This window comes from Hyperoodon ampullatus, assembly GCF_949752795.1.
Source record: "Hyperoodon ampullatus genome assembly, chromosome: 7".
Taxonomy (NCBI): domain Eukaryota; kingdom Metazoa; phylum Chordata; class Mammalia; order Artiodactyla; family Ziphiidae; genus Hyperoodon; species Hyperoodon ampullatus.
Genome location: NC_136920.1, coordinates 8,127,991 through 8,143,499, shown reverse-complemented (window position 1 = coordinate 8,143,499; position 15,509 = coordinate 8,127,991). Strand labels below are relative to the sequence as shown.

The following is a 15,509-nucleotide window of genomic DNA, read 5'->3' as shown; positions in this document are numbered from 1 at the left end:
GGGCAGGGAGAAGAGGATGAGGGTCCCAGCTGGAGGCGGGGGGCTCCGGGAACACACTGGCAGGCAGTGGCTCTGGTGCCAAGTCCTGTCTGCTGCCTCCAGCTTCTGTACAGGCTCAGCGAGACATCATTCGCACAAACTCTGCCAGGACAAAGCCAATGTTTTCTGGACTCCCCAGGAGTGAGGCTAATATACTGGCCTTGAGGTGGGAGGGGGTGTGGTCAAGGCAGGGCGTGCAAGGGAGTCCCCTGAATCTGGTAGGGAATAGGCCAGGAAGAGGGGCTTCGTCTTACAGGGAGAAAAACCAAATCTTGTAACTGAACCTATTTTCCTCTTTGCTTTGGCTGCTAGGAAGCCAGGAACACTTTGGGGCCTACCTTGGAGAATTTCTACACACTGATTTTCCTTGGCTTCCTATTCTTATTTAATCCTGTTTTCCCTCTGTTGGGAATGAAGCATAGAGAAAGAGCTGGGTTCTGGGTAGGCTGCCCGCATTCAGATCTTGGCTCCATCCACTTCTTTCGCTAAGCACTCACGCTTCCCTAAGAACCGACTTTCTTTTCCTGCTTATGGGGATAACAAGAGTTCCTTCCTCCTGGGTTTCCGTGATGATTACCTAGGAGAGGACATAGGCGTGCTTAGCACAGCGCCTGGCACACACGGATTAAGGCTCTTCCTCCGTTAAAACCCTCCCAGGGCGAGCGGTGCTGAGCTTGGTGAGCGGTGGACGGTACCTTCAAAGTCGATCAGGCCGTCCCCGTTGAGGTCAATGTCATGGAGGATCTCGTCCACCTCCCGTTGGCTGAGCCGCTCTCCCAGCAGGGCCTTCAGGGCCGCCCGGAGTTCACCCAAGCTGATGCAGCCGTCCCCGTTGGTGTCGAACTGTGGCGGCGTTGGTTGCGGCATTCAGGTCACAGACCAAACCGTTCATTCGCGCAGCCCCTCACTCACAGCAGACAAGCAGGCCCCGCCCCCTGCAGCCCCGGTGACCCCACCTCCCGGAAGGCGTCGCGCAGCTCCCGGACGCCAATCATGTCCGCAGTCTCCGCCAGCACCTTGGGGCCCATCAGCTCCACAAAGTCGTCGAAGTCCACCTTCCCGCCACCTGGGGGCCACGCCCATCAGAGACCTGGGACCATCAGAGACCCCTGCCCAGCCCTGGCGTCCTCTGCCTTTTGTCCTCCCCTTCTGGCCTGTGTCCCTCTCCCCTGCCCCACTAAATGGGCCTTTCCCTCCCTCTGGGTCTCACAGGCGGGGTCATCTGTGTCTCCTGAGGGCTTTTCTTAATTTTTCTGAAGAGTTCAGTTGGGCTCAAGTCCTGGCTCCAATGATCTATCTTTGTGACCTTAAGCAAGTCACTTAACCTTTCAGAGCCTCAGTGTGGAGAATTTCTACACACTGATTTTCCTTGGCTTTCTATTCTTATTTAATCCTGTTTTCCCTCTGTTGGGAATGAAGCATAGAGAAAGAGCTGGGTTCTGGGTAGGCTGCCCGCATTCAGATCTTGGCTCCATCCACTTACTTTGCTAAGCACCCACGCTTCCCTAAGAACTGACTTCCTTCTCCTCATGGGGATAATAAGAGTTCTGCCCTCATCCTAAAAGTGGGCATCATGGTCCTTGACTCACCCACATCCTAGGGGATGGTGAGATTCTCTGGAGGCAGAGAGCTTGCCTTGAGAATGACCAAGGTCCTGAGCTCTGGGGGCCAACCTGTGTAGACACCTCTGTTCCCTGGGCTGCCCAGCTGCCCTGGCCATGGGCATGGCCTCTGGAGAACTGGGGGTGGGGCAGGTCTCAGGCACATACTGATTTGCTGTGAAATCTCGATGAGCTCCATCTCCGTGGGCATGTAGCCCAGTGTCCGCATGCAGGCTCCCAGCTCCTGGCAGCCGATATAGCCGTCCCGGTCTCGGTCAAACTCCTGGAAGGCGGCCTGCAGCTCTGCCAGGCAGGGAAGAGTCAGTCCTTCCCCCACGTCCCCCTGGACCCCATCCTGGATTGGACCTTCTCCCCTTGGTCCAATCATTTCCTCTTTCTAAACACCCATTTCTCTTTGCTGCCTCAGGGCCTTTGTACATGCTATTCCTTTAATTCATTCTGCAAATATTTAAGGAACATCTGCTATGTGCCAAGCTCTGCTCTAGGTACTGGGAATATGGCAATGAAGAAAGAAAAAGAAAGAAGGAAAGAAAAAGGAAAGAAAGAAAGGAGGAAGAAAGGAAGGAAAGAAGAAAGAAAGAAAGAAAGAAAGAAAAGAATGAAAAAGAAAGGAAGGAAGGAAGGAAAGAGGAAGGAAGGAAGGGAGAGGGAGAAGCAAATCCTTGACCTCATGGAGTTCACATTCTGGAACACTCCCCTCCTCTTTGGTCCTTAAGTCACCTACTCAAGGAGGTCTTCCCTCTCAGTTCAGTCCCCTCTGGCCCATTTGTTCACTTCCTTGAGAGCACTTAGCACCATTTGTACTTGTAGTTGACTTATTGACGTCTGACTCCAGAGGACACAGGCCGTATCTGTCCAGTTTGCCACGTTTCCCAGTGCTCAGCACTGGGCCAGGCACACAGTGGGCACCCAGGAAGTGTTCGCTGAATGAACAAATAAAAAAAGGGGACTGTGACCCACCTGGCAAGTGGGACCAGGGAACTGACAGCTGGGGGTTCTCTCAACCCCTCCCTGCTCAGTCTTGTCCCCATATTCTCGCACGGATCCCCCGCGGCCTTCTTGCTCCTCCTGGAGCCTGCTCAGACCCCCACCCAATGCCCCGCACTCCAGAAACTCTAGTTCTTTCCCCAACCCTTTACCTTCAATCTCCTCTGGCCGCAGCTCCCGGTCCTGAGGGGACACAGAGGGGTTAAGAATTCCCTGGACCCCCCAGGCACCTGCATCCCTTCCTTCTTGTCCTTTGGGGCCCCCTACAACATGCAGCCACAGAGCCAGCAGTGACGCTGCTCCGACCCATTCCTCCCACCATTCCTGTTGATGGGCCTGGGCACCTGGCCCCTCTTCCCTGTCCCTCGTGCCCACCCTCCTCTAGGGCCGGAGCTCCATTAGCCAGAGATGGATCTGGGGTTAGGCAGAACCCTGGGCTTGGCCATGGGGGCCTCAGTGTCAGCATGTGTCTCTCTTGTTCTCTCTGTCCCTCTCCGGGGAGCCCTGTCCCCTCCCTGACCATCGTCTTGGTGGCTGTCTCTGCCATTTCTCTGGATTGCTCTCTGCCTCCTCTTCTTTCTTTCCTGGCATGTTTCCCTGGGTCTCCCCTGTGTTTGATCCCATGTCTGTTTCTCCATTCCTGTCTGCCCCTTACACCCCTGGATCTGTGTGCTTTGCTCTGAGATCCCCACTCAATCCTCTCCCTCCACTCAAGGAGAAGGTGGGCACGGGCGGCAGGCAGGTGGTGACCGTACATACGAGCTGGGTGGCGGCGACGCTGGGCCACAGCAAGACGCAGGCAGGCCCCACCAGGCTACTGAGCATGGAGTAGTGGCCCTGAACACCCGGCCCAGGGCTTCCCTGCTCCTCCGGGCTGGGGCCCAGGCCATGGCGGGACCCCCTTGGCGGGGAGCCAGGCCACTGCCAGCAGTCCTGCAGCAGAGCCGGCCATGAGCTGGGACAGTGACCCCTTTCCCCCCTCCCTCACCAGCCTCTCCCGTCGTTAGAACCCAGCACAGAACAGTGGACCCTCACCGTCAGCAACACTCTAGGCTGGAAGGGTCCACCCCCTCACTGTTCAGTTGGGCAAGCCGAGGCCCAGAAAAGGCAAGAGACTTGGCCACGGTCACTCAGAGAGCCAATAGCAGAGTGAGACCCTGAGCTCATGTGCTGAGTCTCCCAGGCCAGGACTGACGAGCAGATGGCAAGGGTAGCAGCAGGGATGGGGCAGTTGAGTGGGCAGCTGCGGGGCCTGACGAGCTTTGGCAGGGGAGGCCCAGTGGCCTGCAGGAGCCAAGACCAGGATGGGCCAGAGTCTGGGGGCTGCCAGGGAAAATCTCAGGCTAGGGTGGTGGGAACCCAGGCCTCCATGCCCCAGCTGCGCTGTAACCCCAGCTCAGCCTCACACAGGGCTCTGCCCCCACCCCCCACCAGAGCCTTTCAGGGTCCAGCCAGCCTCCTGGCCTTGGCTTTCCCCCTTGACCCTCCTACCTTAGGCCCCTGGTGTCGGGGCCGCTTGGCACAGTTTCCCATGGACCCTTGAACCATGCCAGGCCTGGAGTCCCGGGGGTAGCCCAGGGCTGGGCCTCAGCAGATGCTGTGGGCTCCCACCAGCCCCCAGCCGCTCCCAGTGAGAGTCTGGGAGCACTGCAGGGGATTTTCCTAGGGTTTTGTGGGGGAGATCGGGTGTGGGTGGGCAGGCGGGGAGCCCTGGGCACAGGGGTTTGGGTCCTAATCTGGGATTATCTCTGAGCATCCCTGCTGGTGAGGGGGGCCACTCGGGGCATAAGGCCCCCCTGGAAGGCACAGCCTCCCCATGCTCACTCCTCAGGGTCTTCCAGACGCCCCCTCTCCAGGACCCTCTCCCTCCACCACCACCCCTAATCTCTTCTAATCAGGAGGGATTTAATGTCTTCAGAAGCAGGGCCCGGACCTGGGAGGAGGAAACCAGGTGGCTTCTGTGCTAGAGCGGGCTGGGTCATCTGTCCCCAGAACAGCAGACCCAGGAAGCCCCTGGCCCTCCCTGCCGGACCCTTGCTCTCACCTCAGAGCATCCACCCAGCCAGCCTGCCCTCGGCACACCTGCCTGGACCTGCCCCCTGCCCCTTGTACTTGGGCAAGGAGCCGAGGGCAGCTGACTTTGGGCTCTGTGGGCTGGAAGCGGGCCTCAGTGAAGGCAGAGGTGGGGGAGGGATGCCAGCCTCCCTTCTGGGCAGCTGAGTGACTGCTGACCCCTCTGTCACTGTGCACGTCCGAGGTCCCCTCCCTGGGCTCAGCCCTGGGTTGGTCCAGCGGACCCCGGTTGGGGTGTGGCATCCCCACTGTTCCCTCACGGGCCCCCTGTTGAGGACGGCCCCATAGCCCGGCCCCCTTTACCTGCCCATAGGCGGCCTGCACCTGGGTCTCCAGCTCCTGGAGGAGAGCCCGCCGTCTGGTGGCTGCTGGGCTGGCAGGGGCCCGGCTAGGCCCTGGAGTGCCCTCGGAGGGGCTGGGGTCCCCCGTGGGGAGGCTGCCATCTGCCGGGCCCTGGGGAAAGGCCATGGAGACAAGGGCTTGGCACCTCCTGCCGGCTGCGGGGCACTGCCCCACTCCACTCTCCAGGGTCCTGCGGAAGGACAGCTTAGTGGGCAGCTGTGGACGTGGTCCCCACAGGGCCCCTGCTACTCTTCTCCCTGTTCCTCGCTCTGCGGGCTGATGGCCCCCAGGTCCTCCAAGGCTCCTGTCTTTCCTAGCTCCCCAGGCCCCTCGCACAGCCCCTCCCTGAAATCCTAGCCTTCCCCTGAGCTGCCGCCCTCATGCTGGCCACAGACTACGCCCCCCCGGGCCCCTCCGCATCACACCGGCCTCTCTGGTTCATGGGCTCTGCGTCTCCCCACATCCTCTTCCACCCCTGATTCTGTGTTGTCCTCTGCCCTGCTCTGCCCCCTCTGCTCCGTGGGTGTCTCTCTTTGTCCGTCTCACTTGCCCTCCCCTCTCCACCCCCTGCCCTCTGCTGACAATCTGTCCAGCTGTGTCTCTGTGGGTCTCTCTGCCCACTCATGCCCCATTTCTTTGTCACTTCCATCCCTCTGTTGCGTGAGACTATTTCTCACACTGGTCTGTCTTTGTGTCTGTCCATCCTTGCCCTTCCTGTTCTCCCCACCATCCCCCTTCCCAGGATGGCTCCTGGATTCTGGAAAGACCACCCCTCCCAAGCCCTGCCCCAGACCTCCCCCCTTCCCCCCACCCAGAGCCCCGGGGTACCTCTGCACCTCCCCACCTCCTGCCAGCACCTCCCACTTAGCTTCTGCCGACCTCGTAGGCCAGGCAGCCCGCAGTGGCCTCTTGTGCCCCCTTGTTATGCCCCAGCCCACTTACCGCGCAGCTGCCTGCCCCTCACCTCCCCGAATGAGGTCAGTCGTCCTGCCCCGGCCCTGCTCCAGGCCCCTCATGATTTATTCACCTGCCCCCCGCATCAACCTTTGTCCGAGGGAACCAGATCCCACCAGGCACCTGCCACCTGAGCTGGTGGCTCTGGCCTCTTTCGGCCACTCACGGCCATCCATTCACGTATTTCTTTTGCAAACATCCGAGGTCTGCCGGGATCCAGCCCCGGGCCGGCTGCTGGGGCCACATGAACGACCCAGTCTGCCCTGAAGGCCCTGCTCTCAGGCACATCTAATTCAGAAAAGGACCAAGAGACAGCCTCCAAGTGCTTGGGGGCACAGACCCAGGCATCAGGAAGGCTTCCTGGGGGAGAAGGGGGGATGGGGCGGCCTTCTAGGCATCGCTCACCAATGTTTAACTTGGCCCTGGGCAAGTGCCAGCATCCCCGGCAGGGATCAGCTGTGAACGTGGAGTGTTCCGGGCGCCGGCATCCAGCAGGGTCTGTGGGTGGAGGCCCTCAGGAGGGAGGCAGGGGTGGTAGTCCCTGGAAAGGGTGATGGTGGCAAGAGGCTGGAGGAAACTTCAGAGACTGTCTTCAGCAAATGTTGGTGAAGCCCCTGCTGTGTGCCTTCCCGGGTGCTGGGAACCAGTCCCTGCCTCAGACTGGCTGTGGAGGAGCAAGGGCAGGGGAGGGCCTGACAGGCAGTCAGAGGAGGAGCGTGGGGACCCTGCGGTGACCGGGGGCTGAGGCAGTGTGACCTGTGAGCCAAGGTCAGGGGGATGAAGGGAGTGACCACGTGAAGACGGGGTGGCCATGCGGGCAGAGGGAACATCCTCCACAAAGCCCTGGGCAGGTCTGAGGGCCTAAGGAAAGGCCAGGGTTGAGAGGCGAGTGGACGCCGGCCGGTGGTCGGGGGTGGGAAGGACTCATTGTGACCATTCACGTTGATCATCTGGAGGCTCAGCTTCAGCGTCCTGCAGCCCCTCTGCACCCCGGGTCACATCTCCTCCCCGAGGCCAGGAGTGCACTGCATCCCCGGAAGCACCACAAACATCCCTCAGAGACAGGAATGCTCCTGTTTCTGCAAGGTCATAGAAAGGGCCTACAGGCCTGGGTTCCCCCATGCATTTGCTGTGTGACCCTAGGCAAGGTATTTCACCTCCCTGAGCCTTAGTTTCCTTATCTGGAAAGTGGAAGTGGACCTAGTATCTGTCTCATGGTGCCGTTGTGAAAATTAAATGATAAAAGGCCTAGCAGGTTCCCAGCACATAAGAAGCGTTCAAAAAATGGTGGATGTCACATGTGATGAAAGATTCCACGTCTAAATAACCATCTAAGAAGGTGGGAAGTGTTGAGAAATGTGTGTCCCAAAGTATAAGCCAAAGGAGTGGGGACTATAACTGGTCAGGGTATAGAGGGTAGAAGTATTTTCAGTGAAGGAGCAAAGCCTTCGTGCCCAGCTCCAGTGTCCAGGATGACCAGGTGGATCAGTGGTGGACAAATGAATGGATGGATGGTTGGGTGGATAGGTGGGTGGTTGGATGGGTGGGAGGATGACTTGATGGATTGGTGTTTAAATGGTTGGTGCTTGGAAGGATGGATGATTGAGTAGCTGGATGGATAGATGGACAGATGGATGGATGAATGGATGGACAGCTGGGTTGATGACTGGATGGAAGGATAGGTAGGTGATGTGATGGGCTAGTGGTTAAACGGTTGCATAGACAGATGGACAGTTGGCTGGATGGATAGGCGGGTGAATGAAAAGATGGATGGATAGACAAGTTGAGGATGATTCGGTAGGTAAATGAGTAGTAGGTGAGTAAGTGGAGAGGTGGATGCCTTTTGTTCATTTAAAAATTTTTTTAAATTTATTTATGACTGCGTTGAGTCTTCATTGCTGCGCACGGACTTTCTCTAGTTGCAGTGAGAGGGGGCTAGTCTTTGTTGCAGTGTGCGGGCTTCTCCTTGCGGTGGCTTCTCTTGCTGCAGAGCATGGGCTCTAGGCATGTGGGCTTCAGTAGTTGTGGCACGCGGGCTTCAACAGTTGTCGCTTGCCGGCTCTAGAGCGCAGGCTCAGTAGTTGTGGCGCACGGGTTTAGTTGCTCTGCGGCATGTGGGATCTTCCCGGACCAGGGCTCAAACTTGTGTCCCCTGCACTGGCAGGCGGATGCTTAACCATTGCGCCACCAGGGAAGTCCCGAGAGGTGGATGTTTTGATGGACTGCTGGTCTAATGTTTGGTTGTTGGATGGCTGAATGATCGGGTAGATGCGTGTATGGATGGACAGATAGATAGGTGGAGGTGGATAGATGGCTGGGTGGATGGACTGCTGGTGTAGGTCTTTATAGTCTTCATTCAAAGAGTCCATTAGGGTGGAGACCATATCTTATCTATTTCAGTGTCTCTCATGATGTCCAGCCCACTCATTGCTGAGACACACTAATTAATGTGTGAATAAAGATTTTTTCTTTATTCACCTATCCACCCAGGAAGTGGGGACTTCCCTGGTGGTCCAGTGGTTAAGACTCTGCGCTTCCAATGCAGGGGGCTCGGGTTTGATCCCTGGTCGGGAAACTAAGATCCCACATGCTGCACAGCACAGCCAAAAAAATAAATAAATAAAAATAAAAACAGGGCTTCCCTGGTGGCGCAGTGGTTGAGAGTCCGCCTACCGATGCAGGGGACACGGGTTTGTGCCCTGGTCCGGGAAGATCCCACATGCCGCGGAGCGGCTAGGCCCGTGAGCCATGGCCGCTGAGCCTGTGTGTCCGGAGCCTGTGCTCCACATCAGGAGAGGCCACAACAGTGAGAGGCCCACATACCGCAAAAAAAATAATAATAATAATAAAATAAAATAAAATTAAAATAAAAACAAAGCCCAAAAAGAATTTCTAAAAAAAATAAAATTAAATTTAAAAACATGTGTCTATTTATCTCCTCCTGCTCTGAGCTGAGCTGTGATTCCTCTGATGGCAAACGATGTCTCCTTCTCTACTCCATTCCCTACAAGCCAAACCCAGGCTTGGCACCTGGTAAGCACCATACACGGATCCATATTGAGACACCACTTCACGCTCACTAGGATAGCTAAAGTGAAAAAAGACAGACAATAACAATTGGTGAGGATGGGGAGAAGTTGGAACCTTCATATGCTGCTGTTGGGTTTATAAAATGGTGCAGCCACTTTGGAAAAGAGTTTGGCAGTTCCTCAAAATGAGTTACCATATGACTCAGCAACTTCAGTCCTCGGTATATACCCAAGGGAATTGAAAACATCAGTTCACACAAAAATTTGTACGCAAATGTATATAGCAGTGTTACTCATAGTCAAAAAATGAAACAATCCAAATGTTCATCAATGTTTAAATGGGTAAGAAAAATGTGTATATCCAACCAATGGAATATTATTTGGCCATAAAAACGAATGAGGTACTGACATGTGCTACAACACAGATGAAGCTTGCAGACACTCTACTAAGTGAAAGCAGCCAGACACGAAAGGCCACATAGTGTATGATTCCATTTACATGAAATATCCAGAAGAGGCAAATCCATAGTGACAAAATAGGTTAGTGGTTGTCAAGGGATGGGGGAGTGGGGATGAGGAGTGATGGCTAATGGGTACAGGGTTTCTTTTCGGGGTGATGGAAACGTTCTGAAATTAGTGGTGATGATTGCACAGCACTGAATATACTAAAAACCGTAGAATGTACCCTTTATAAGGGTGAATTTTATGTAGCAACGAAGCACTTATATATATTTTAAAACCCACCAAAGACAGGTGCTGATATACACATGGACTGGAGGTGGGGGATGGACACAGGGAGGTGCCTGCCCCATTTGGCTTCTCAAGCTGTGCTTCTGGGCCCCGAAGGAGGAGGCCGTAGGGTGGCCACAGAGCTAGACCACAGGCTGGGCCGGTGGAGCCAGAGCGCTATGGGTAAAAGCAGCCACTGAAACACCACAGCAGAGGGTCAAGCCAGCCTGGGGGACAGCTTCTCCAGGGGACCCGAGCATGATGGCTGGAGGGTGTGTGAGCTGGCAGGAGGCCGGCCTGCTGGATGGCAGGGTGTCTCCCACGCTCCCAGGTCTGTGATGCTTGTGCACAAAAGGAGCGCGTGTGTGCTCCAGGGCAAAGCAGGTGGCGGAAACTTTCTGAACCTTGGGGTCCTCTTCTGCATAATGGGAACAGGACTCCCTCCCTTCCTCCCTCCCTCCCAGGGTGTGATGGAGATGACATGAAACCATTTATACAAAAGCTCTTTGTAAGCTGCTAAGTGCTGGGCAGATGTTACTCCAGCTGTGAGTCAGGGATAGATCCCGGCTCCTGGGCCACCTCCCCCATCCCCTCCCAGCCCCAGGCAGCTGTGGGCTCCAATGAGGCTAAGAAGTGTTCCTGATAAACTGCGTTTGGTGTTTTCCCTTGACTGCGGTGGATACTTCTACACCTGGACACCTTCCTCTTTCCTCGTGGCTCTGACGGGAAAACCAGGCTGAGATGGGCCAGGCTCAGTCAGGTCCCAGTTCCCAAGGAGGACCGCCCCCTGCCCGCCCCCCCCCCCCCCAGTACCAGGAAGGGGCAGCCAGGAGAACAGGGCTGTGGGTGCAGAGGGGCCCGCAGGGAGACGGGAGCAGGCTCTGCCTGGAAGGACGCAGCCCTGCCAGGTCCAGGAGGTCCTGCTCATTCCAGTCTGCCTGTCTTTCCATCCCCCGTATCCCCAGGTTCGGTCTGTATTTGAAGAGTACAGAGTACTTCGACTCAGTCCAAAAACGGTTTGGAGACTACAAGGCCTTGCAGAAGAAAGAATGAGGGTTAAAAGTGAGGCCCCTGAAGCCAACCAGACCTGTTTACTAGCTGTGTGACCTTGGGAAAGTCGCTCTGTGCTTCAGTTCCATCCTCTGTAAAATGGGATCTGAACAGGACCAGGTCTTAGGGTTGTAATATGTGTAAAGTTCTCAAGGCAGCCCTCAGTCCCTAAGGGTTTGCTATTATTATCAAGGAGAGAGGATGCGGAAATGGGTGTTTATTGAAATAGCATCCATTCAAGCAAAAAGCATTTATGGAGCACCTACTGTGTGCTGGTGCTGGGGTGCTCAGTCCCGGCCCTCTGGGGGCCCTGAGGATGCTGTGTGTTCGGGGGCGGTGAGCAGGTGTAGCGACTGGGTGCTGCTAAGTGTGGGTGCCTCTTGTAAAGCCACTGCGCATCAGGCAGGGTGCACCCCTGCAGAGGGCAGGTGCGCTCCTCCGGCCCTGCTTCACCACACCCACACCTCGCCCCGACCGAGATCAAGATCCGCTCGGTGACTTGGCAGATTCCTGGGGTGGGGCGCGGGGTGGAGCAGGACCTTAAATATGAGGCCTGCGGGTCCTCCCCACTTCCTGCCGCACTTGCACTCCGCCGCCGTTAGTGAGTACGGTCTGGACCGGGTGGGGGGAGGGGCCGGCTGAGCCACCCCCTATCCTAGCAGTCCGACCCCCAGACTGCCTGCCTGCGGGGGTCCCCCTTCATCGTCCTGTCTGTGTCTCTCCTAGTGCCGCCCTACACCATCGTCTACTTCCCGGCCCGAGGTGCGGCCCCTGCTCCTTGAGGAGGGCGAAGGGCACAGACAGGGGCCCCAGCAGGACTTCCAGTCTGGACTGCCCGAGGCGGAGGCGGAGGCGGAGGCGGAGGCCGAGGCCGAGGCGGAGGCGGGACCCCCCGGGGGGCGGGGCCGGGATCTCGGGCCCGGGCCTCATCCTCTCTGGGGCCCAGGGCGGTGCGCTCTATCCATCTGTCTCTGGTCCTTTCCTGGGGCGCTGTGGGCTGGGGCTGCCTCCCTGTCCTCTCCCCCGCCCCCCGCAAGACACGCGGGGGGCTCCACCCTTTCTCCACGGTCCATCTGCTCCGCAGCAGGCTCGGAAGCTAGAGTTTGTCCTGTCCCCGAGTCCAGTTCCCATACTCCCGACTTCCCCAGAGCGCTGTGAGGCTGGGGTCTCTGCCCATCCCCACACCCCGTCCTCCCCTCCCCCAGGGCGCTGCGAGGCCATGCGCATGCTGCTGGCCGACCAGGGCCAGAGCTGGAAGGAAGAGGTGGTGACCAAGGAGTCCTGGTTGCAGGGCCCACTCAAGGCCTCCTGTGTGAGTGACTGTGCTGCGGCAGCAGTGGGGCCTTTACGGGGCAGCACGAGGGTGCAGCGCAGCTGAGCTCAACGTCCCTCACTGAGCCCTTCCCCCTCCCAGCTGTACGGGCAGCTCCCCAAATTCCAGGATGGAGACCTCATTCTGTACCAGTCCAATGCCATCCTGAGACACCTGGGCCGCTCCTTTGGTGAGTCCTGAGGTCGAAGGCAGCCCAGTCCAGAAAAGCACCTGAAGGGTCCCGCCAAGATGTCCTGGGGCCTGAGTTGCTGCCACCGGTCCTGTGGCTGGAGGGCAGGCCACATGGCCCTAGAGGAAGGGGCAGGGCCTGAGTTAGGAGGGTTCTGGGTTATAGGGCTGGGGCTGCCGGTCCCCCCGGGGAAGGGGCCATACAGCTCTGGCTACCCTCCAGCCGGTCCACATGGGTTCACTGTGCCTGTTTCCTGGATGACAGCTCAGAGGCAGTCACCAGCCGCCACGTGCGTGCTGCTGTAGGCTAGAGCCACTGTGGGTGTGCCCAGGAGCTTCAGAGTAGACCTCCTGCCCGTTTCTTCCTGCTCTGGCCTCACCTGAATCTGGAAAACCCATGCACACAGTGAGCAGGCCTGTGGCCTGTTTCAAGGGTGGCGGGAATGTGGCTTAGGGAGGTGGCTGCCTCTTCACTGGCTATCTTTGCGGGGAGCGGGGGGGTGTCCCAGGAGGCTAGAAGAGCAGTGGGATCAGCCAGGCCCAGGTCCACCCTAACTTCTGCAGCCCCAGGGTGAGAGGACAGAGGCCTCCAGCCGCGGCCCGCTTCCCCGTCTCCCGTCCCACGCTCTCCTGCACTCAGAGGGACACACCAGTCTGCAGAGCCGAGTTCCGTCCAGGCCCCGCAAACGGCCACTCCTCTGGCCTAGGGAAGCATGATCAGAGGCTTGGCCCACACTTGCAGGGGGACAACCTGGAGGAAGGGCTTGGGGCGATGTGGGCAGGGAATTTCCGACTCCCAGGGACCCAGGGTGTGGTCTCAAAGACAAGCGTGGGCTTCTGCTGGGTATGTTCCTTGGGCTCGGGGAGATGGGAGCAGCAGAGTTGGGCAAAGAGGACCCTCCAACGCAGGGGACCTGGTTTTGCAGTCCTGAGGCCTGCAGGCTTCTGGGGGAGAGGGGAGCAGCGGGGTATCAGCCTGGACAGAACCTGACCCTCTGCCTGGCCGCTGATCCAGGGCTCTACGGCCAAGACCAGCGGGAGGCAGCGCTGGTGGACATGGTGAATGACGGTGTGGAGGACCTCCGCAGGCACTGCAGCCACATCATCCATCACGGCCATGTGAGCAGGCCGGGCTTGCACTCAGGGCTGGGGCTGGGAGGCCGCCCGGGCCAGACATGCCACGGGCCACCACGGGCATCGCTCCCTTTCACAACAGGCGGACAAGACCCAGTATGTTCTGGAGCTGCCGGGGCACCTGAAGCCTTTTGAGACCCTGCTGTCCCAGAACCAAGGGGGTCGGGCCTTCATCGTGGGCGACCAGGTGAGTGCTGGGTCCAGCCCATTGTAGGTCCATTTCTCAGAAGGGCAAACCGAGACCAGAGCAGGGCCATGACTGGTTCACTGGAGTAGCCAGAGTTCTGGCCCCCAGTAGCCCCCCTCTCTCTTGACCCCATTCAAACCCCCTCCCACCCCCTGTCCTGCAGATCTCCTTCGCAGACTACAACCTGCTGGACCTGCTGCTGAGTCACCAGGTCCTGGTCCCCGGCTGCCTGGACTCCTTCCCCCTGCTCTCGGCCTACGTGGCCCGCCTCAGCGCCCGGCCCAAGCTCCAGGCCTTCCTGGCCTCCCCGGAGCACGTGAACCGCCCCGTCTTTGGAAGCCGCAAGATATGAGCCCGCTTGGCCTCCCCTGGCAGACGGGCTGCCCTTGGGACCAATAAACACGGTGAGAGGAACGCTGTGCTGTGGTCACTGAGGGACCGGGTGGCCACAGGGGGCCCTCTGACCCCTTCCCAGGCTGCGTCTCGGAAGATGAGGGCTGGGCTGGGCCCTGGAAAAGCCGTAGGTCCCCAGAGCTGCCGGGAGACAAAGAGGAGTTCCAAGTCCAGAGAGGAAGATGAGATCTCAAACCCCAAAGATCTACCCTGGACAACTTCCTGCAGGAAGGGGTTGACCTCCCCAGGGGTACTCATGGTTATGGCAACCTGGGAACCATCTCCATCTGGGAGAAGGGCCGCCGTGTAGGGAACAGACAGTCCCTGACCTCTGTGTGATGAGTTCTGTCGTCCGGCACAGGCAGGGCGGTTGGTCTCTGCACACTCAGGTGCTGTGCACACATGCCGCTTGGGAGTGACACGCTTGCTTGGGTGTTTCACCCGAGTGAGGGTTGATGTTGTCCATTCTCTTGTGTCCCCCACAGTCACCCGCAGGCAGGGCCCAGGTGTATGGCTGAAGGCAGACCTGGGAGCTCTGGGCGCATCATGCTGCTTGGGAAGCCGGGGGCGGGGGTGGGTGGGTGGGGGCGTGGTCAAGGGTCTCCTCCAGCTCCCGGAGCCTCTGTCAGCCCTTGGCTGGAGCACCCTGCCACCTGCCCCGTCCCAGCCCATCTCTCCCCTCCCAAAAGACTGTGACCGCCTCCTGCCTCCTGTGGCACCCTCAGCCTGTCCGGCCCCTCCCGCTGGCTCTTTGGACAACGTGGAGTCAGATAATTCCAGAATGCCTGGCACTCCCGGTGCAGAGCTCTCATGGCTTCTTGCTGCCCTCCAGGCAAAGTCCGCAGCCTGAGGAGCCTGCCAGGCCCTCCTAGAAATGAACTCTCCTGTCTCCAGAACATTCCCCACCCCCCTGCCTGGTTCACCCTTAGAGCTGCTCTCAGCTCTCCGGACAGCCCAGCCCTCCGGCCCCTCCCAGCCTTTGTTCCTGTGGTCTCCTCCGGCCGCCCACTCTCCCCGCCACCCCCATGGCCACGCCCCTTCAGCCCTCAGCTCGCTGCCCCTCCGCTGTGGCCAGGTGCCCTGGGCACTTCCCCCTCTCCTGTAGCTCCACCCTGTGGGGTCTGGCCTGCCCAGTGGTCTCGGCTCCAACCCTCCTCCTTTGAGGTCAGAGAGCCGATCAGGTTAATTTCTGTCTCCCCCGCCCCCAGGTGAGGTGCTGACTCACCTTTACCCGTCAGGAAATGGGTGTGCAAACACCAGCAAGAGCTGCCTCTTTGTGTCTGGGACACTCTATCTCCATGGGGGAGGCCGCAGGGCCTCAGTAGTGCCCTGCTCACCCCCATCGACCGAGCCTGTTTCATAAGGGTCTCCTATCACAGGCCTGTCCCAGTTCACGGACCTGGTGGCCCCGCTCCATTCTGGCCCCATACTGGGGACTTCTTGCACTTAACCCCCTCAAGGGAGGAAAC

General features: G+C 58.5%; 2 protein-coding genes across 4 annotated transcripts; one reads left to right on the top strand and one right to left on the bottom strand.

Moving 5' to 3' along the window:
* Positions 1 to 115: 115 nt before the first annotated feature.
* CABP2 (calcium binding protein 2) lies at positions 116 to 5,189 on the bottom strand (the record flags this gene model as incomplete). 3 transcript variants are annotated; one of them, XM_079709299.1, is made up of 7 exons in its annotated part: positions 116 to 141; positions 735 to 882; positions 996 to 1,105; positions 1,809 to 1,943; positions 2,801 to 2,831; positions 3,408 to 3,581; positions 4,140 to 4,196. In XM_079709299.1, the coding sequence occupies 7 exons, from the start codon at positions 4,194 to 4,196 to the stop codon at positions 116 to 118; spliced, it is 681 nt and encodes a 226-aa protein (XP_079565425.1). The 3 variants fall into 3 exon arrangements, with proteins under 3 accessions (XP_079565425.1, XP_079565426.1, XP_079565427.1); XM_079709300.1 differs by lacking the exons at positions 3,408 to 3,581; positions 4,140 to 4,196 and adding an exon at positions 5,025 to 5,189; XM_079709301.1 differs by lacking the exon at positions 3,408 to 3,581.
* Positions 5,190 to 11,558: 6,369 nt separating this feature from the next.
* On the top strand, positions 11,559 to 14,045 carry LOC307056041 (glutathione S-transferase P-like). Its single transcript, XM_079708458.1, has 6 exons — positions 11,559 to 11,587; positions 12,031 to 12,137; positions 12,240 to 12,327; positions 13,342 to 13,445; positions 13,543 to 13,647; positions 13,811 to 14,045. The coding sequence occupies exons 2-6, from the start codon at positions 12,045 to 12,047 to the stop codon at positions 13,997 to 13,999; spliced, it is 579 nt and encodes a 192-aa protein (XP_079564584.1). The 5' UTR covers positions 11,559 to 11,587; positions 12,031 to 12,044; the 3' UTR covers positions 14,000 to 14,045.
* The last annotated feature ends 1,464 nt before the right edge of the window (positions 14,046 to 15,509 follow it).

Coding starts and splice junctions, on each gene's coding strand:
- LOC307056041 (XM_079708458.1), top strand. CDS start 12,045: ATGCGCATGCTGCTGGCCGACCAGGGCCAGAGCTGGAAGGAAGAGGTG. Junction 12,328..13,341: donor ACACCTGGGCCGCTCCTTTG/GTGAGTCCTGAG, acceptor CCGCTGATCCAG/GGCTCTACGGCCAAGACCAG. Junction 13,446..13,542: donor ACATCATCCATCACGGCCAT/GTGAGCAGGCCG, acceptor CTTTCACAACAG/GCGGACAAGACCCAGTATGT.